Consider the following 19,411-nt stretch of genomic DNA (forward strand, 5'->3'; position numbering starts at 1 on the left):
TCCCCTGTGGGATAGGTTTTCTATGCTGCTTATAGCAGAAATTAATGCAATGACCTATCCATTTAGAAATGGTTTGCTTTGAAATAGCCTTCCCCTCTACCCCTGCAGCAAATGCCACCAGCAGTTGTTCAGATTTCCTTTGAGGTTTAGTCCTGTCCAAGTAAAATTTAAGTTGTCTGTGCACATCTAAGGAGTGCAGTATCCATTCCCCTTTGTTCTGTGGATTAGAAAAGAAGGTTGGCAAATGAATGGACTGATTAAGAGCCACACTGGATATTACCTTGGGCATGAAGGAGGGAATGGTCCTGAGGGACACCCTGTCCACATGAAAGATGATGAAAGGATCCATTGCCATAAAGGCCTGTAATTCAGATACCAGTCTTGCTGAAGTGATTGCTAAAAGGAACTATTTTCCAAGAAAGGAATTTTAACTCTGCACTTGCAGCTGGCTCAAAAGGAGGAAGAGTGAGTTTTTCCAGTACAAAGTTAAGGTCCCAGGCTGCAGTTGGGGCTCTCCTGAGTGGTCTTAAGTTTTTGGCCCCTCTGAGGAACTGCTTGAGCAGTTGATGAGAGAAGAGGGGTGCTTCAGTGTTGTAATGAGCTGAAATGGCTGAGGCATGAATTTTGATGGAGGAAAAAGAAAGATCCTTGTGAAGCATCTCAGTTAAATATTGAAGAATCTGAGGTAAGTTGGGCGCTGCTGTGCCCATCCCTTGAGTTTTGGTTCCAGGCACAGAATCTTCTCCATTTTTCAGCAAACGATTTTCTAGTACTAGGCCTCCTTGCCTCCAAAATGACCTCCAACACTTGTTTACTGAGGGATGGTAATGGACAGATTAACTAATTAGCCAGGCTGCCAGGTTCAGGGTTTGAAGCTGAGGGTGCAGAATCTGGCACTCCTGCTATGACAGCAGGGTAGGGGTCTGAGGCAGGTGCCATGGAGCCAGCAGTGACACACTGCACAAGAGGGGGTACCCAGTGTTGGTGTGGCCAAGTCTGATGCAATCAGTGTGGTCCTTAGTTTGTTCTGTTTGATCTTTAGTAGTACTTTGGAGAGGAGAGGCAGAGGAGGAAAGGCATAAACTGATAGATTTTTCCAGCTGAAAGACAGAGCATCCACTTTCCAAGCTTGTTTGTGGGAAATGCTTGTGCAGAATTTGTCCAATTGGAAGTTCTGGGGGGAGTTAAACAGGTCTATATCGGGACTCCCCCATCTGGTTATCAACATATTGAAAGTCTTTGGTTCCAGTTTTCACTCGTGTGGGTCCATGAGATTTCTGTTTAGTTCATCTGCCAGTGTACTTACTTTCCTGGCAGGAACTGAGCCTGTAGATGCACTTGGTAGCTCAAGGCTGTGTTCCACAGAGCCATGGCTAGTCTGCAGAGGGGGTATGAATGGGTACCCCCCTGCTTATGTACCACATAACAGTGGTGCTGTCCGTCTTTATCATTAATTGTCCTTGAAGGCTGTTAGAGCATTCTGTACAGCTAACATTTATTTTTGATCGATATGCAGGTGCATTTGACTTGGTTCCATTTGCCCTGAATGCACTTCCCTGCCATGGAGCCCCCCATGCTTACTCTGATGCATCTGTTGTTAGGGTTTGGGCGGCAGGGGGTAGAGTGAATGGTAGTCCCTTGTTTTAGCGGCAGGCCTCTGCCCACCAAAGGAACTCTAACTGGAGGCAAGGTATGATAGGAATCATTGCTTTTAGATCCTGAGAATGTTGACACCATAGGCTTTTTAGAAACCATTGTAGTTTCTGCATATGCAATCTTGCATATGAAATTAGTAGAATGCAGGAGGCCATGAACCGCAAGGCTTGCAGTATTTGCCTTGCAGATAGCAGGGTTTTTGTGGCCATTAGTTTGAAGTAAGTTGTCAAATTAATTTGTTTCTCTGGCATGAGGAAAGCCATCTGGGAAGTTGTGTTCAAGCTTGCTCCCAGGAATATAATTTGCTGACAAGGTACAAGATGTGATTTCCTTTCATTTATGGTGTACCCCAGACAAGTTAGCACCTTTTGTACAAATGCCAGATGATTTAAAAGTATGTCCTGGCTTTCTGCCTGAATTAGACAATCGTCAAGGTATGGGTATATTTAAACATTTCTTTGCCTGCAAAATGCAATGACTGGAGCTAGGCACTTTGTGAATACCCTGGGCGCAGTAGATAAGCCAAAGGGCAGTGCAGAGAACTAATAGTGCATGTAGCACAGGTATCGTCTGCAAGATTCCCTGATTGGAATGTGCAGGTAGGCTTCCTTTAAATCCAGTGTTGCCAACCAGGCATCCTTGCCTAGCATAGGAAGCAACTGGTGAAGAGTTAGCATCTTGAATTTTGGAATCACCAAAAAGGTGTTTTGGGTAGAAAGGTCCAAGATAGGACGCCATGAGTTGTCTTTTCTAGGTACCAGGAAAAGTCTTGAGTAGAAACCTTGTCCCTTTTCCTCTTCTGGTACAGTTTGAATAGCTTTTAAGCTTAAGAGAGAGAGTACTTGCTTTTGAGCCTCTGACTGCTGATTTGTGGGTAGATCTGGCCAACCGTTTGGGGTTGCCCATGTGTAGAAGTGAAACCTGTATCCTTGGAAACTATATTTAAAACCCATTTGTCCTGGGTAACGAGCTCCCAGTTTTTTTTGCTTGCAGAACAATCTTTCCCCCTAAAGGAGCAGTCAGTTGAGAAGTGCTTGGAAGTTTTAAAGTTAAGTCATTGAGACAGCTTACCATAGGGAGAGTCTTACTATGCCCCGATTTGGAAGTGGGAGCCCCCCCCCACCCCCACTGCTTAGTCCTGTGCGTACCCTGGGACTGAAGTCTGGGTGTTCTGCTGGTTCTGGGTCTGGACTGAGGAGGCCTGGAAGAGACAGGAAAGGACCAATTCTTAGAGGGCCAATGCCTACTAAATCTTGGAGGCTGTACCTGTAGGAAATCTTTAACAGTTTGCATAGATTTAGCTTTTTCCTCCATCTTTTTAAGAACAACTTCTGCTTTGTTGCCAAACAGGTGGTCCTGATTTATGGGAGCATCCAGCAATTTAGTTTTAATATGATCTGACAAAGATTGCTCCTTAAGCCAAGCATGCCTTCTAAGTACAGACCCGGTGACAGCAGCCCTGCAAGATGCCTCTAGTGAATCAAAACCACATTGCAAAGTATGTTTTCCAACCTGTTCAGCAGAATGCATTAAATCCTGTAAATCCTTATTTTCAGCAGAGTCAGGAATCAACATCATTTTCTGTTTAAGCAAACCAATAATATGCTGCTGATACTTTAACATATGAAACTGGCAGTTTAAGGACCTAAAGACCAAGGTTGCAGAGGTGTATACATTCTTACCCCAATCTATCCAGGGCCCTGGAATCTCTATCAGAGGGGGTAGGATTTTTGGCAGTAGTAGCCTTAATGCCCTTGGGTCTCTGTGAAACGGTCTCAGGAACCACAGTAGGATTTTTAAAAAGGAACTTGTGAGAGTCAGGAACCTTGCAGTATCTATCAGGTTTTCTGGGAGCAGAAGGTAGAGAGTCAGGGAACAAGCTAGATTCCGAAAAGGCATCATCAACAATGTCTAGAACAGGAGGGATAGCTAAAGGCCTGTGTTGGGGCAGGAGTAAGAAATCCCTAAGCCTCTTTTTAGAATCAGAGTAATCTTGGCTTTCCCAGCGAAAATGCTCCGTAAGAGTATGCAAGGTTTCACCAAAAGAAAAATCCGCTGGGAGGGAAGCAGAGGGAATAGAGTCTTCAGCATCAGAATCCTCATAGGTAGATAAGGGAAAATCTTGGTCATCAGAGGAAACAGAAATTTTAGAATCCTGGTCAGAAGTATCATAAGCAAATTCAGTCCTAGGTCTCTTAGAGGGGGAAGGTTGGCTTCCCCTGATTAAAGTAATAAGGTCTTCTGCCATTCTTAGCATTTGTTTTTTAGGCATAGAGGCCTGACCATGCGGTCTAGGCAAGGTTCAAGTTTTAGGCCTTGATGAAGAAGATGGCGTTGGTTTAATATGCAAGTCAGTAAGCCTGAATACACCCTCAGAAGCCGGTGCCTGCACAGCGGCTCCGGACCCATCCAAGATAGAGACATCCACAGGTTCCACAGTTGAAGCATCTCACGGCATAATGGACTCCGAATGGGTCTCAGTAGAGGCCTGTGAATCTGAAGAAGCAGGTATCAGAGGCTGCGAAAGCACCTCACTGAGTACCGGCGAACTGGCCTAGCTTAAGAGAAGCGTTTGTTGGCAGCTTTGGACCTAGGCTGCCTGTCTCTGTCTTTATCTTTGTGTTTTTTCGGAATGTCGGTAGTCGGGTGGCTTACCGAAGACATAACTGGGTAACTGAACAGAGTACCAAAATATTTAGAAGCGTAAATATACAGACGGCGAATAGTTTGCGGTTTAAATAAGGCACAAAACCGACAGCGAGGCATGTCATGGTCAGGGCCTAGGCAAGGAATACAGTACGAATGAAAATCTTTAAGAGGTATTTGCTTTCCACAAGAAATACAATTATTGACTTTTACTGACATCGGTTCAGAACAAGAAAAAGTTTCCCCAACGGGGTACTTAGCTTTAGTTGAAGACTTCGGTTCTGAAACTCGAAAACAAAAATTTCAGGAGTCGGCTGACACTTGCGAACTGCTTCTGCTTCGGGCACCGCACGGCAATAAAAACTGATGGAAGATGAGACAGCAACCGACGCAGGACCCAAGACTTTGATAATCAGGCCGAATGAGGGCTACTGAAAGCAGATAACCCAAATGTGATGACTGCAACAGTGAAATACGAAGAACATCAGAGAATAACAGATATTGGTGCAGCAGATAGCATTGTTGCCTCCCAGCAAGAGTTTCCCTGGTACGAATCTTGGCTGGGATGCCTTCTGTGTGCATTTCCTCCCCGTGTTTGCATGGGTTTAGGTCATGTGCTCCATTTTTTCCCACATTCCAAAGACATGTGGTAGGTGGACTGAACACTCTCAATTGGCCATAGGTGTGAGTGTGCCTGCAAGTGTGCAATGTGGATGAACCACTGTGGCAGGGCTAGCCACCCAGTGGTGTGAACCATGGCTCTAGATGATTGTCGCTGTTGAAGTGACATCCGGACCCCATGTCCAAAATTGGGAAAAGGGGTTGTGGATGGATGCTTTTTTTATATAGATATATATATATACATATATACATATACATATATATATATATATATATATATATATATATACATACATATATATATATATATACATACACACACACACATATATATATATATATATATATATATAACACACACACACACACACACACACACACACACATGCAAACATACATGTATATATATTCACTTGTAAAATGCTACAGCTACCAGTACCATGCTTGCATTCAGATAAGGTGGTTGTCTCAAGTTTAACAATGAACTGTAATGAAATTTATGAATGTGTATGTTACAAACAGAGGCTTTGGTACACATGCCTTTACTTCTAAAATCTGAAAGTCTGCACTATACTCTTTCTACTGTTGCTGATGTGCTCAGCATCTGCTTAACACTCAAGAGTATAAAAATGGTCTACAAGACTTCTCTACTAAGTTGTCATTACATCTAAAAAATAAAAATCTTTGATATTTTTCATATTTTTTATTCATTTGCAACATACCACAGTTAACATATTAAATGTCTGAGAAACTAATGCGGTAGGGTCAAACTTGGCATAAGGCTGCACTTAATCCCCGTTCTGTCCTTAAATGTTTTAAGTAGTGACCAAAAACTGTGGCACAGTGGGCTGGAGCACTGACTGGTGCAGGAAACCTGCTGATAGATAGTGGATTCAGACTCTGGAGGATTAGGCTGAGAGGGTTGGAATTAGCAGCATTTTGTCAGTTCACCTATCACGGGGGTTTCCAGGATTGTAACACATAGGAAGACCAGGGGCTTCAGTCCTTCAGCAATTAATAGTTAATGCACCTGAAGTTTGTCCACTGATTCTGTTAGCATCACTTCTGGGTGAGCACCGCAAAAAGGGCAGGGCGTAAAATAAAAAATAAATAAATTTGAACCACCCATGGATGACAACTTGTCTCAGCCCAACTGCTGCCCCAGCTGTTAACAGCAGTTAAGAGTAGAAAATGGGGGACAGAACAGGTCAAAAGTTGAGAAAGGGCTTGACAGTCAAGGATGGGGTACACTGGAGAGGTCTACACAACAAAACCTGAAATAAACTTTACTTCTATCTTCATCCTGTACTGTTAAAAGTAATTCAAAGAAAAAAAAAAACTGAGGAAACAGGAACAAACTTGGTTACTTACTTCTTCCTGCTGGGTTACAGTTGCAGTCGTCACTGAATAAGTCTCCATGATGTAATTCAGATCTTCTTTCATCTGTTCCAACTGAGTTGCTTTCATAAAAAACTTTGAAGGTATAACAAAACATACCAAATTAAGACAACCAGACAAACACAGTTAATTATAAAGAGAAAGTTGCAAATCACTGCATGCAGGTAAGAGATAACAGACTAAGTAAATACAATGAACTGTCAAACAAGGCCTTTTTCTCCCCCCCCCAGTTTATTTTTCCCTCTAAGCCTGCCGATTTTCAACACCCCCCCCCACATAGGTGAGAGACAACAAACAGGCATGGAGGTGTCTGTACTCAACTCATATCTAATACTGATGCAATGACTGTGTTCTTAATTAAGGCCTTAACCTCATTCCTTGGTGGCTGACATGGGGCCCTACAATGGTCGCTCCACTGCAGCTCACATGCTAAATGTGGGTTACTGTCACTGTCTTGGTAAGTCTCCAGTTATAGATGCAACAAACTCCTGCAAACCTCCCCTTGCAGGCAGGGAAAAAGACACTGAACCATCAGTCCCTCCCCCTAGGGTAGATATTGTAACAGACTCTTAATCCTACTCTCTTCTGTACACCTCCTCCAGCATCTGAGTCACTACTTGAACTGAGGAGTTCAACTGCAAAAATCACTGCAGGCTGTTGTTACAACAAAAAGACCAAATGAAAATCTGAAGTGATGATCTGTATGTGGAACTTCAATTCAAGTACATTTTCAGTATTTTACTTAATTTTCCTACAAAGTAACCCCAAAAGCAGACACTGCATGTGGTAGTAGGGTATATGCATCAACTGCTCAGTTCTACTTCTTATGAAATAGAACCGCTTGCATGGAATCTACCAAAAACTGTGGGAAATACAGTTTTCTGAACTTGACTTTACTTCCCATATGTTTTCACCCCCCCTCCCAACTTTCCCATATGTTTTCACCCCCCCCTCCCAACTTGCTTAACATCAAGCCTCCTTCAGTCTGGTTTGGTATCATCCATTCCTTAGTAGTGGGAATCTTCCAAGAAATTCTGAGAACCATCCCGGTGCAGGGGGGGGGGGGTGTTCTTAGGCAGCTATAGGAACTGTGTCCTAGCCAGCACATCGGCAATAAGGATATTTTATTTATTAGCCTATCCCCTCACCTAGGCCGGAGGAATTTGACCCACACCCCCATGGGGGCCCCAACATCTTCCCCCTATGCATGTGAATGCTCCTGTGAACTTGTGCAATGAAGGCTACTGCCCATCAGTGGTTTGGTGAACCACATGCATGTTCCCTGGTTATGAATTGACCCCGACATCCAAAGGGCTGCTATAACTTGTGGCAAACTCTGCCTCTATATTCCCAGGATGGACATTTCCATCCTCCTTGCCAGCTTTATCAAAGACTTGAGCCACTAATGAAACTCATGTTGCCTGGGCCATAGTCAGGGCTCTCCCCCGCTCTATGGTAAGAACTTGCTGAAGTGGACTGTGAACTCTTGAGGTGATCACAAATCTGGGAATATCTCCTACTCCAAGTTGTGGCTAACTATACTAAGACAGATATACAGGTGGTGCAACTCTTCACTTACTGGCATCAATGTAAAGCATAAATCCAAAACAATACCATTTCCTTTCTGAGAAAGGGTAATTTCATAGACCTGTATTTGTTGAAATCTGCATCAGACTTCTGTGTGAACAGAATGAATGTTACTTGGCAGAATACAAAAAAATGTTGAAAGCAAATGTCCACATGGCAAAAAATGCTTCATTTTTTCACGTGCTGTTTACCTGAAGCCTGCTAATGATCAAACTTGCCCTGAATGGACATAAGCCTGTTCATTCCCCTACACAACATATACCAGCAATGGAGTAAATGTCTTCTAGGAAAGGACATCATTCAGACAGCCATGAGAATGCTAGGATTTCTGCAGGTGCATAAAGCAATCAGGGTGTATGGCACACAGGCACTCGTCCTTCCGTTGGGTGGATAATGGACTAACTGGCATTACCATGGCTGACAGTCAGTCATTACCCACCCAAAGGAAGGATGGTCTGGCATCATCATGGACGTTACTAAGCACTCCTTTATGTGAATGTACTCTCCCATGCACCAGCAATAAGGGCGACTGCATATATAGTTTGGTGGCCAGACATTCTCTTCTCTAAGAGACTATGGCATTAGAAGGCCATAATCAATCCCCTTCTCCCAGGACAGACATACCCATCCTCCACAAGCAGATTACAAAAAATACCCAAGATACTAATGAAACCTAAAGTCACCTGCTCAGTAATTTGAGGGGTTACTCTGCCAAAAAAACTAAATACTGAATTTTAGCATCAATTAAATACAAACACACTATAAAGGCTCAGTACTATTCAAAACAACCTGCTGATTGGACAATCCAACCAGTATGTCCACTGTAAATGGAGCATATACCAAAAGAAAACAAGTCCAACTGTTGAAGTACTATTAAGCAACAAGACTTTATACCCATACATACTGAAGGACAGAGCAAACTATGAGAAAATCAGGTACATTCTGCAAAACTAAACAAGTAGAAGCTACTTGATATTCATTATATTTTTGCACTGTCCATCTTAAAAACTGTACAATAAACTCTTAGTTAACCGGCACCCATGGGGATCGGTAGATGCCAAATAACTGTAGTTTCTGGTTGTTTGAGAGTTACTATTAAAAACAGGCCTGACTAATACTGCACCCTATACTACTAGTTTGGTTTCACTTGTTCTTAGGTTGGGGAGAGAGGGAATGTAGTCCCATCTTCCCTTTTAAAACTCTAAAAATGTAAAGTATGTTTCTGTAGGGGGGAAACAAAAAGTGCAACACATGAAAATTGTACTGCATTTCTTTGATTTTTTTTTTTTTTTTTTTTTTGCTGGTTGCTTGATCGTGCTGATTGCCAGAGTTCCGGTTAACTTTTACTGTACTGTAACTGTTTAAAAAAAAAAAGAAATAAAAAGCATCAGAGAGTCTGTTTTCTCCTTCACTTCTCCTGCACTGAAGTACTGTAAAATATGGGAATACAAGTCCTATAGGAACGGCAGTAAATCAGCCTAGGGAAGAGAACACTGAAGACTGAAGTGCCCTTATACAAATACAAGATAAATAAATTTCTTTCTTAAATAATGTAATTGTATAACAGCAATAATACACTCCTGTTTGTGGGTATATTAGGATTTACCTACAGATGGCTTTGTTTAATCACTCTGGCTTCACACATGTGATCAAACCACAAAAACTGTGGGTAAAATCCTGATATACCCATGCACATTTTTATTGCTTACAAAGATCCTGAACAAAGGAGTGTATAACCAAAGCATAAAAGAGGCAGCAGGCATATAAAAAATACACTTTACTGGTATAGTCTGGGGACATGTACACTTTCCTCTTCTAAATTTATCATGATATTCTACCCTTTACAAATGCAAATCATACATACTTCCTACTTCTTGTGTTAAAAAGCACTTTAGTAATGATTTTATATAAGCTGCTGTTTATGATAACCAAAACCACATAATTGTTACAGTATATAATGTAATAAGTGATGAGTTCATGTACAACTGTTGACTAAATGAAAGATTAAATCAGTTCAGTGTTGTGATTTTCATATATTTTAACTTTTATTGAAAAGTTCTGGTCTTCTGGCATCAGACAGACCGTATTAAGCTGCTGAAGTAGTATAAATGAAGTACAGCTGTGATGTGAACTTTAATTTGCAAAGACAGCAATACATTCCTCAAAAATACTTGCATTTAATTGAGCTTTCAAATGAACAAAGTACTTTTCAATAATGCACAGAAAAGGAGCATTAACATACAAGTATCTTTTTCTTTAATTTCAAATGTCAGCATTTTTCAAAATGCATAAACAGAAAAGAAAAATCAAATGCATTATAGAACTGTGCAGGATCAGAAAACTACAACCATATTGTAACAAGTACACAGACATACTCCACTACAACAGAACTGTAACAGCCATGACTAAAACACTGACATAAAGTATATATATTGTATATACTTTTAGAGTTTTGTTGAGTTCTACCCGTCTTACATGTTTATATAAGCTTAGCATACATGCTCAGCATTCTAATTACCATTATTCTGTATGCTGTGCTTTTCTTGTTGATACGTTATGAAACAACAATAAAAATTTTTTTGGAAAAAAAAAAAACACGGATATAAAGGGGGAAACCGCTCAGATTGCTTCCACACTCCCCGCAAGAAAAATTCTGCAGGCCTTGGGGTTCATGGCATCTTGCATAAAACAAAGAAATAGAAATGGGAGAACTATAAATCATCTCCTAAGGGGACAACTCCTTGGTGCCATAAGCACCAGCTGGGACTGATATTCAACATGTTTAAGCCTTTCACAGATGGTAAATATTTAAGTAAACTGTGCCAGCTAAAATCAAATTTGCATAAGCTAAAATTCAGCACTCAGAATCCTTCTCAAGTCACACAGTCTTCACAAAAGAGCAAAATGAATTTCTAAATCTAGGATACCATCTCAGTATGCCATAATCTACCGATTACCTTCATATGCAAAAGCATCAGAAAACAAAGCTATACGAGTGCCAGCTGCTGTAGTGAATACATTGATCGTGGGGTAACATACATGGACACACTGCACATCCCCACAAACCTTCATCCCAAACAAACTCATAAATGCCTCCTCCAAACAAGGAAGAGAGCAACCTCACACAGAAGAAAAAGTCCACAACTTCCTAGCTGCCCACAGCCTTTACAACAATCTTCTCGGCAAACAGTGTGAGATGACTACTGCAGTATGAAAATATCTAGTTAAATCTTTACACAATAAGCCATTTCAGTAAGATCCTACCACAGTATGGACCATACTATCCCTAATGTTTTTGATACCACAATTCTAATCAAAGTCCCCAGAATCAACTTTCCATTTCCATAAACTTCAGACAAGCCATGGCACTATATTACTTTAGAACCTTAACAACTGATGGGACCTCCTCAGTATTACACTGACCTGCCAACTCTTTAAAAGCTGAGCCTCTGACAGATGGGGGATCCATTAGAACAAAGTCAACCCACCCTCACTTCTCATGAAAGAAACCGACTGAAAGCCCAGACTTCTAATAAACCCACATATGGCCTGTTCCATCTCCTATATCAAACACCCTCTTCTGGAGTCCAAGATGTGAATAAAGTAGGCTAATCCCTTCCTCTTCCAGTCTAGCAATCTAAGAAGCTAAGATGGGAACCCCTTAACTGAATCCAAAAACAATCAGGTTATTTGCAATCTAACTATCAATTTAATAATACACCAGTTATCTCCATTTCTTAATTGGTGCAACAAATTATTGCCTCCAATACAATCCAGGATGTAATCTCTCCTTAATAGCTGCTCAGGCTACATGAATTCACCACAATGACCCCAGCCAATACTTCATCACCTTGTAATAAAACAAGACATCTGTAAGACCAATTACCCAAGCTTTCTAAGTGAACCAAAAAGACCCAAGATACCCTAGGAGGGCTCATCCCTAAGAGAGCCTATAATTTTTTTTCTAAATACACACCATAAACCATTCGGGAAATTAATCAAAACAGTTCTAAATCAAAAGACTCCAGCCGTACCTACATATGAGTAATTTTCAGTATTTCTTCAAAGACCAAATCTAAGCACCCCCATACAGCCATAAACTCAAACCCTTAGTGGCCAAGGCAAAAAAAAAAAAGGTGAATAAAAAGTATGGCAGGGATCTCCACAAGCTTACTTTATAAGTATATTGCTGTTTTATCTTCATTCTACTCTGATAGTTCAGCTCCATCCAAAGGGTAATAAATATCAGCAATTCAGACTTAAAAGAATTAATCTCTAAAGGTCATGCCAACTTCAGTTCTATTAGCAGAACTCTTAGTTACGTATTTACCATAACGATAGATGTATGTGATCCATCTCACCTACATTCAATACTGATGGGCTCGGAGCCGAGAATCGGCTCTGACTCGGCCGTTCTGACTAGCACAAAGTCTCTCATTGGCTGGGCCAACCCTATATCCCAGGATGCACCATGCCCAAAACCCCAGATCTAGTTTGCCCCCAACACATTCTTCCACCCACAGAACTCACAAAGAGACAAGTGTAAGAGGAGAGAAAAAATAATATCCTCATGGGAATCAAACAATACTTGTCTCCTCCAAATCCAACAGGAAGGGGGAAGGAGGGCGGGTACGTAAGAATGTAGGCGAGATGGATCACATACATCTATCGTTATGGTAAGTACATAACTAAGAGATGTAATGTGATCCTATCTCGCCTACATTCAATACTGATGGGACAGCGTCCCTAGCACCTAAATCCTGGGAGGCTCACTGGAAAATACTCCTGAGCACTGTGGAGCCAAAGGAAGCACGACCTCTAGATGCCATATCCAATTTGTAATGAGAAATAAAGGTATGTGGAGAAGTCCAAGTAGCCGCTGCACAAATCTCATTCACGGACAGCCTAGCGTGAAAGGCCACTGAAGTTGCCATAGCCTTGGTAGAATGCGCCTTCACTGGAAAAGGAAGATTCCTACCCATCAATGCATAAATGAATGAGATGCAATCCCTAATCCACTTAGCGATGGTAGCCTTGGTTACAGATCTATCAATTCTGTTGTCGGAAAAGGACACAAACAACTGGTCTGATTTTCTCTCCTGTTGTGCCCTATTCAAATAAAACCTCAATTGTCTATGTACATCCAACTGGTGAAATATGTATTCTGCTTTGTTGGAGTATTGTGGAAAAAAGACTGGTAGCTCAATAGCCTGTTGGAGACAAAATGCAGAAGACACCTTAGGGAGAAAGGAAGGATTTAGTCTTGGAGATACTCTGTCCTTGTGAAAAATCAAATAAGGAGGTTTGACAGAAAGGGCTTGAAGCTCCGATACCCTTCTGGCTAAAGTAATGGCTACCAAAAATGCAGTCTTCCATGATAAGAATTTTAATTCGCAAGTGGCTGCAGGTTCGAAGGGAGGAGACGTCAAAGCTCCGAGCACCATATTTAAGTCCCATGGTAGAACGGGTTGCGAAATCGGGAGGCGAATTAACCAGGCTCCTTTTAGAAAGGTTTTACACAGCTTATGACCCATGAGGGAAGGCTCATGAGCTACGTGATGATTAGAGATCACTGCCAATTGAACCTTTATAGTGGAGACAGCAGAACCCTGTCTAAAAAGTGTCACCAAGAAATCTAACACCGCTGACACACAGGCTGTGAGGGGATTAAGGTCACACTGCTCAGCCCAAATAGCGAATCTCTTCCATTTACTAGAGTAAATCTTTCTAGTAGAAGACTTATGAGAAGAGGACAAAATCTGTAGTACCTCCGGGGTAAGGTTATGTTGTCTGACTAAGGAAGGAAGTGGAGTAGCCAAGCAGCGAGTCTGAGAGTTCGGAGGGATGGATGAGGCTGTCCCGACTGATGAGTCAATAGGTCTGGAGCTGGGTCCAGGATCCAAGGCCCATCCACTGCATATTTCCGAAGAAAGGGGAACCAAACTTGATGGGGCCAGAGTGGTGCTATCAAAATCATGCTGCTTCCCGTGTAGATTGCCTTCTGAATCACTCTTGGCAATAGAGGGACCGGGAGGGAAGGCGTAGAGCAGACCGGGGGGCCAATCGTGGACTAGAGCATCCCTGGGCGGCTCCCCTTGAGGAGGGATTAGAGTGAAATAATTTCTGCACTTCGCATTGAGGGGACTGGCAAAGAGGTCGCAGCAGGGAAGACCCCACCTGGAGAATATCTGAGCCGCCACTCGATCGTTCAGGGACCACTCGTGAGGCATCAGAATAGCTCTGCTCAGCCTGTCTGCAATCACGTTGGACTTCCCCGGAATGTGCGTTGCCACTAGAAAGCGCTGGGAAGCGATCGCCCAGCTCCACACTCTCATGGCTTCCATGCAAAGGGGATAGGACTTGGTTCCCCCCTGTTTGTTCAGATACCAGACAACCGACATATTGTCGGAAAGAATTGCAATAGTTCCCTGGGGAAGAAAGCTGTGGAGTGCCTGCAACGCTAGAAGCACTGCGTTCATCTCCAGAATACTGATATGCAAGTGAGTTTCGTGATCTTGCCACATACCTTGAACCGTCCTGCCCAAGTAATGCCCCCCCACCCTATCAGGGAGGCATCCATGGTTACCGTGGCAACGGGGGACAGGGGGATGAACGATCTTTGATTCAGATTGCAGGGGAGAAGCCACCAACGAAGATCTTGTCGGTATCTCTCCATAATGAAGATAGGATGGGACAAGGGAAGATCCTGATATGACCACTGGGCCGAAAGGAGCCATTGAAGTATTCGCATGTGCAACCTGGCAAGAGGGACTAGAAGGATGGTAGCCGCCGCTGTGGTGAGACCAAAGGGCAGGGCCTGGAATTGAAAATGACTGTTCCCCAGCCAGAAGCGTAAATGATGCCTGGAGGCCTCGTTTATCTTGATGTGATAATAGGCGTCCTTGAGATCTATGGAGCACATCCATACTCCTTTCTTCAGCAAGGGGAGAATGGATTGTAACGTGACCATTCGGAACTTGGACTTTTTCATAAAGTGGTTTAAACGGCTGAGATCCAGAATGGGTCTCAAGTCCCCTGTTCTTTTCGGCACCAAAAATAATCTTGAGTAAGTTCCTGATCCGATCTGGTCTGCGGAGACTGATTGGATGGCTCCTTTTCTTATCAGCTTTGAGATTTCTAGTGCTGCTTGATCCCGTTGAATGGCTGGAATGTCCGGGATTCTTTTTGATGGTGGGGGAGAACGGATGAAGGGAATGGTATAACCTCCGGCGATGATTCGAAGCACCCATCGATCCTGAGTGATGGACTCCCAGGCCTGAAGATGCTCCGAAAAGCAACCCCCGACTGGCTCCGGAGACGCACAGTCTGGTAATCCCTCAGGGATGCTGGAAGGAGGAGCCACGAAAGGATTTGCCATCTCCTGTATTGCGGGGGCCTCCGCCACCTCTGGGGCGTCGTCTTCCGGAGTAATTTCCCCCTCCTCTGCCTTTGGAGGGGGTTCACTCTGATGTGCAGGGGAAGACTTTTGAGACTTTCTGAACCACATTTTTCCTCCCTTCTGAGCCTTGGAATAAGGTCTAGTGGGGAGAGAAAAACGGGCCCCAACGGCAGACAAAGTCTTACCCTCTTGCTCACATCTCGTGAGGGTGGCTTTCACTTTGGGTCCAAAAAGGGAGGACCCGTCGAAAGGGGCGTCCGTGAAAGAAACATTGAAAGCCTCCGCAAAATGACACAAGCGCATCCAAGCTTGCCTCCTGAGGGCTACACCTGAGCTCGCTGCTCTACCCGTCCCCTCGGCTGCATAAGATATGAGCCTCATGGACGAGTTGATGATGGAAGAAAGGGTAGACAGCTAGGCGTTAACAGACTGGGTCAACGCCTCAGGCACGTTACCCGCCAGGGTATCTCCCAACTCTTTAATGAGATCCCTTTGGAGCCGCGTAAAATGACACAAGTAATTCAGCGACCGCAGAGTAAAGGTCGCGGAAAACAGGGTACGCTTCCCATACCTATCCATGCGCCTAGACTCTTATCAGAAGGATGGATGGAAGTAGAAGCCTCTGCCACGTCCTGCTGAGCGGCAGACGCCACCACCATGGCATCCACAGGAACTCCCTTGGTCAAAAACTCTTTCCCAGGAGGTGCAGATAAGAATTTATTGGGGTGGCTAGGAACTGGCTCCACAGAGTCAGGGTGTTCCCACACCCTTCGACAAATAAGATCCAATAATTCATCGAAGGGTGGAGACACCCAAGAGGCGGAAGGCTGGGCTCCGAAGGCCTTGAGGAAGACAGACTCCTCCTCAGAAGGGTTTTTGAATGGCCAGTCGCCCCGCTGTCTCAAGATCTCCAGGATATCGGAGAACGAGACATCATCAGAGGACAACTTTGGGGACGCTTCTGCATCATCGAGGTCGGTGTCCGAGGTGACGGACTCATCTGGGGAGTCTAGGTGCTTCCTCTTACACAGCTTCTTTCTGGGAGGCTCTTCAGGCACAGACTCTGAAGGGCCTCCAGAAAGCAGGGGACCACACATGGAGGTATCCTCAGGCCTTGGAGCCCCGCTGTCCAGAGATAGGGGGGGGTCACCAGAAACTCTAGTCGTACTGTCCAGGGAGGGAGATGCCGATTCGGGTGAAGTCACTAAGGACTTGGCCAGCGCGCTCCTCATAGCTTCGAAGGCAGGTCTCCCCGAATCGGAGGAAGGGCCCATCTCCGAAACCATGACCAGAGTCTGGGTTCCCCTAGCCGAAGCACCAAGGGGGAGACTCGGAACCGAAGTCAGTAGCCCTGATGTATCACCCTCTGGCCTGAGTACACCACAGTACCGAAACCTGCAGAAGGAATACAGAAGGTTGGAGCCGAGGTCGGAACCGAATGACTGGCAGGGGGGTCTCGGAACCGATCCAAGGACTTCACTCGACTCAGCACTCTCCGACTCCGACAACACCAAGGTTGTCGGAGGAGGATGGAATGGAACCGATACTATGGTGGGCTCCGGAGCCAACTGGGCTGGAGCCGAAAATAATTTAGATAACACTGGTGACTGGAGGAGCCTCTGAACCACCCTATCTACGTCCGAATCAGATAACCTGGAGGACCTGGAGGAGACAGAAGGAGGTCGAGAAACCTTTCCCATCGGATCCAAGACATGACTAGAACGGCTCTGAATCGTCTCCAAGAGGATATGAGCCGAAGCAGGCTCGAGAAGCACCGAAACCTCCTTCGGCGCCGAAAGCTGTGGAACCGAAGAAGCCGGCTCCGAAATGGAAAGTATTTCCTGTGGCTCTGAAACCAGTGGAACCGAGACAGTGGACCCAGCTGTCGACCCTGAATCCTGTGGCTCCGAGACCAATGGAGCCGAGGAGGGAGACGCAGCTTTAGACCCCATAGCCAACGGCTCCGAGACCAGTGGAGCCGAGGAAGGGGACATTGACCTGGATCTTTTCTCCAGCAGCTCCGAAGAAGAGGACGGAGCCGGGGGCTTCTTTTTAGACTTAACCCTGGACTTTTCAGAGGGAGAAGAAACAGCTTCCTCAAAGGGGGGGTTTAATGAAACCCTTCAGGATAAGTTTATTTTTTCTCTCCTGCAAAACACTCGAAGAGAAAGCATGACAGACACTGCAAGATTCTTGCAAGTGTTTGGCGCCAAGGCAGTATACGCAAATCACGTGACAGTCTGTCAAAGACATTTTATAACTACACTTTGCACATTTTTTAAAGCCCGATGGCTTATGTTCTTTTTCTTTGGTAGACATGATACACAAACCTAAGTCAAACACAAGTTAAGCACTGGGGGGGGGGGGGGGGGGTTCTAAGTTAAATGCCGAAACACAAGATGGGGCAAAGGCCCTCTGACTTAAAACGGGCCTAGCCCTCCAAACAGAAGGATCACCACACAACAGGAATAAACAATCCCACTCAAACAACAAGTCAATTACAACAACGTAGCTATGAAAATAGCTTTTGAATATAAATTCTCCTACAGAAAACTGCTATAAAATATCAAAGATCACAAAAGAGGGTACTTAGCCACAGCCAAGTTGAGACCACATCGAAACTCCAGGAGCGGCAAACGAGATCTGGGGTTTTGGCCGTGGTGCATCCTGGGATATAGGGTTGGCCCACCCAATGAGAGACTTTGTGCTAGTCAGAACAGCCGAGTCAGAGCTGATTCTCGGCTCCGAGCCCATCAGTATTGAATATAGGTGAGATAGGATCACATTACATCGGAGAGTTCTCACTCTGGACATTCAATATGCACCAACAGATTATCAGCAACAGAGAAATTTTACAGACTTAATCTTCTAAGTGGACAGCACTCCAAGCCCCTTCAATGCCCACATATGCAGCACAGGTTCCATATACAACTTAAATAGCAGATGAGACAAGGACACCTCACTCTAGTTTCAAAATGCAGGTAGGTGGAGAGGGCACCATTTATTCTCACCCTCTGGGAAAGCAGAAATGTCATCAAAGTCCAATTCTCTCTAACACAAACCAAAGGAAACCTCAGATTATTCAAGGTAATGCCTTATCCACGTTAACCAGCAAGAGTCCCACCCTCTGAGATGAGAGCCACAGAACTGACCTTCTCTCAAAAATGAAGCCTGTCTGAGCAACATCAACCACCTGAAGAAGCCATCTGTTTAATTTGGCCACTAATTATTTTGAGAAAGCTTTGTCAAAATTCAATAGAAAAATGGGTTATTAAAAGTCAAAAATCTCTGGCAGTTTTCCCTTGCTTCAAGTTCACCAATGTAAATGTTACTTGCCATGACAACAGGAAAGCCCTATTCCATTTCCCTTCTTTCACTAGACATTTTAAAGATAACATCCCAAACACTTCTGACCTTTACATCTTTTATCCAAGATGATTTATTTTTTAGCATATCAACCAGTTACTGTACCCTAAAAAGGGATTCACCCTCCTACCTAGCACAGTCAGGCTGCAATGGCAAATCCAGATCAATCAGAAAATCAAGCACTTCTTGGTCTTCAGTGTCATTCCCATCTTGACCCTTCTCATATGAGGTTCTTACAGTGATTGCCAAACGTATCTGCAGCTTTCTAAGAACAACATCCCCATCTAACGCAACTCTAATCCTGACAAATACCTTAACCTTCCTATCTCGTCACTGCTTCTGAAGCTAGAATGTTGGCCTACTCCCAGCCTTTACTGCCTCACAAATTACTTCTGGCAACATTTTTTCAACTGCAGATCCAATTTATTCACAGTACACTAATGAACCTCTTCCCTTAGTGTACCCATCTTCTGTAAAATTCATTTCCCATACTCTTGCCTAGTTTCCAATGCCTCAAATGGTCACAGGCCTGTTTCTCCCTAACAATCTCTACACACTGTGCTCAGCCCCATCCATTACAGTCACTCTAAATGCACAGTTCAAGTTATCCCATTCTTCATGCACAATAAGCTCACTTACATCCTCAGACTAATGGTCAATCAAACTTTTAAAACAGTGATTCAGGTATTCTCTGTGGAAGAAACAAATGCTAAGCCTCCCATGTCAGCATCTTGAACA

At 43.9% G+C, this 19,411-nt stretch overlaps 1 protein-coding gene across 1 annotated transcript in view; it reads right to left on the reverse strand.

The window, feature by feature from the left end:
• Window positions 1-19,411, reverse strand: part of SMC6 (structural maintenance of chromosomes 6) — a 1,850,548-nt gene that overhangs the window by 1,537,750 nt on the left and 293,387 nt on the right. The window contains exon 8 of the mRNA XM_044068538.1: window positions 6,295-6,396. Within this exon, the coding sequence (XP_043924473.1) occupies window positions 6,295-6,396 (102 nt within the window). The remainder of the gene's footprint in view (window positions 1-6,294; window positions 6,397-19,411) is intronic.

Source organism: Protopterus annectens, chromosome 1.part0 (assembly GCF_019279795.1).
Source record: "Protopterus annectens isolate FY-2018-M chromosome 1.part0, PAN1.0, whole genome shotgun sequence".
NCBI lineage: Eukaryota > Metazoa > Chordata > Ceratodontiformes > Protopteridae > Protopterus > Protopterus annectens.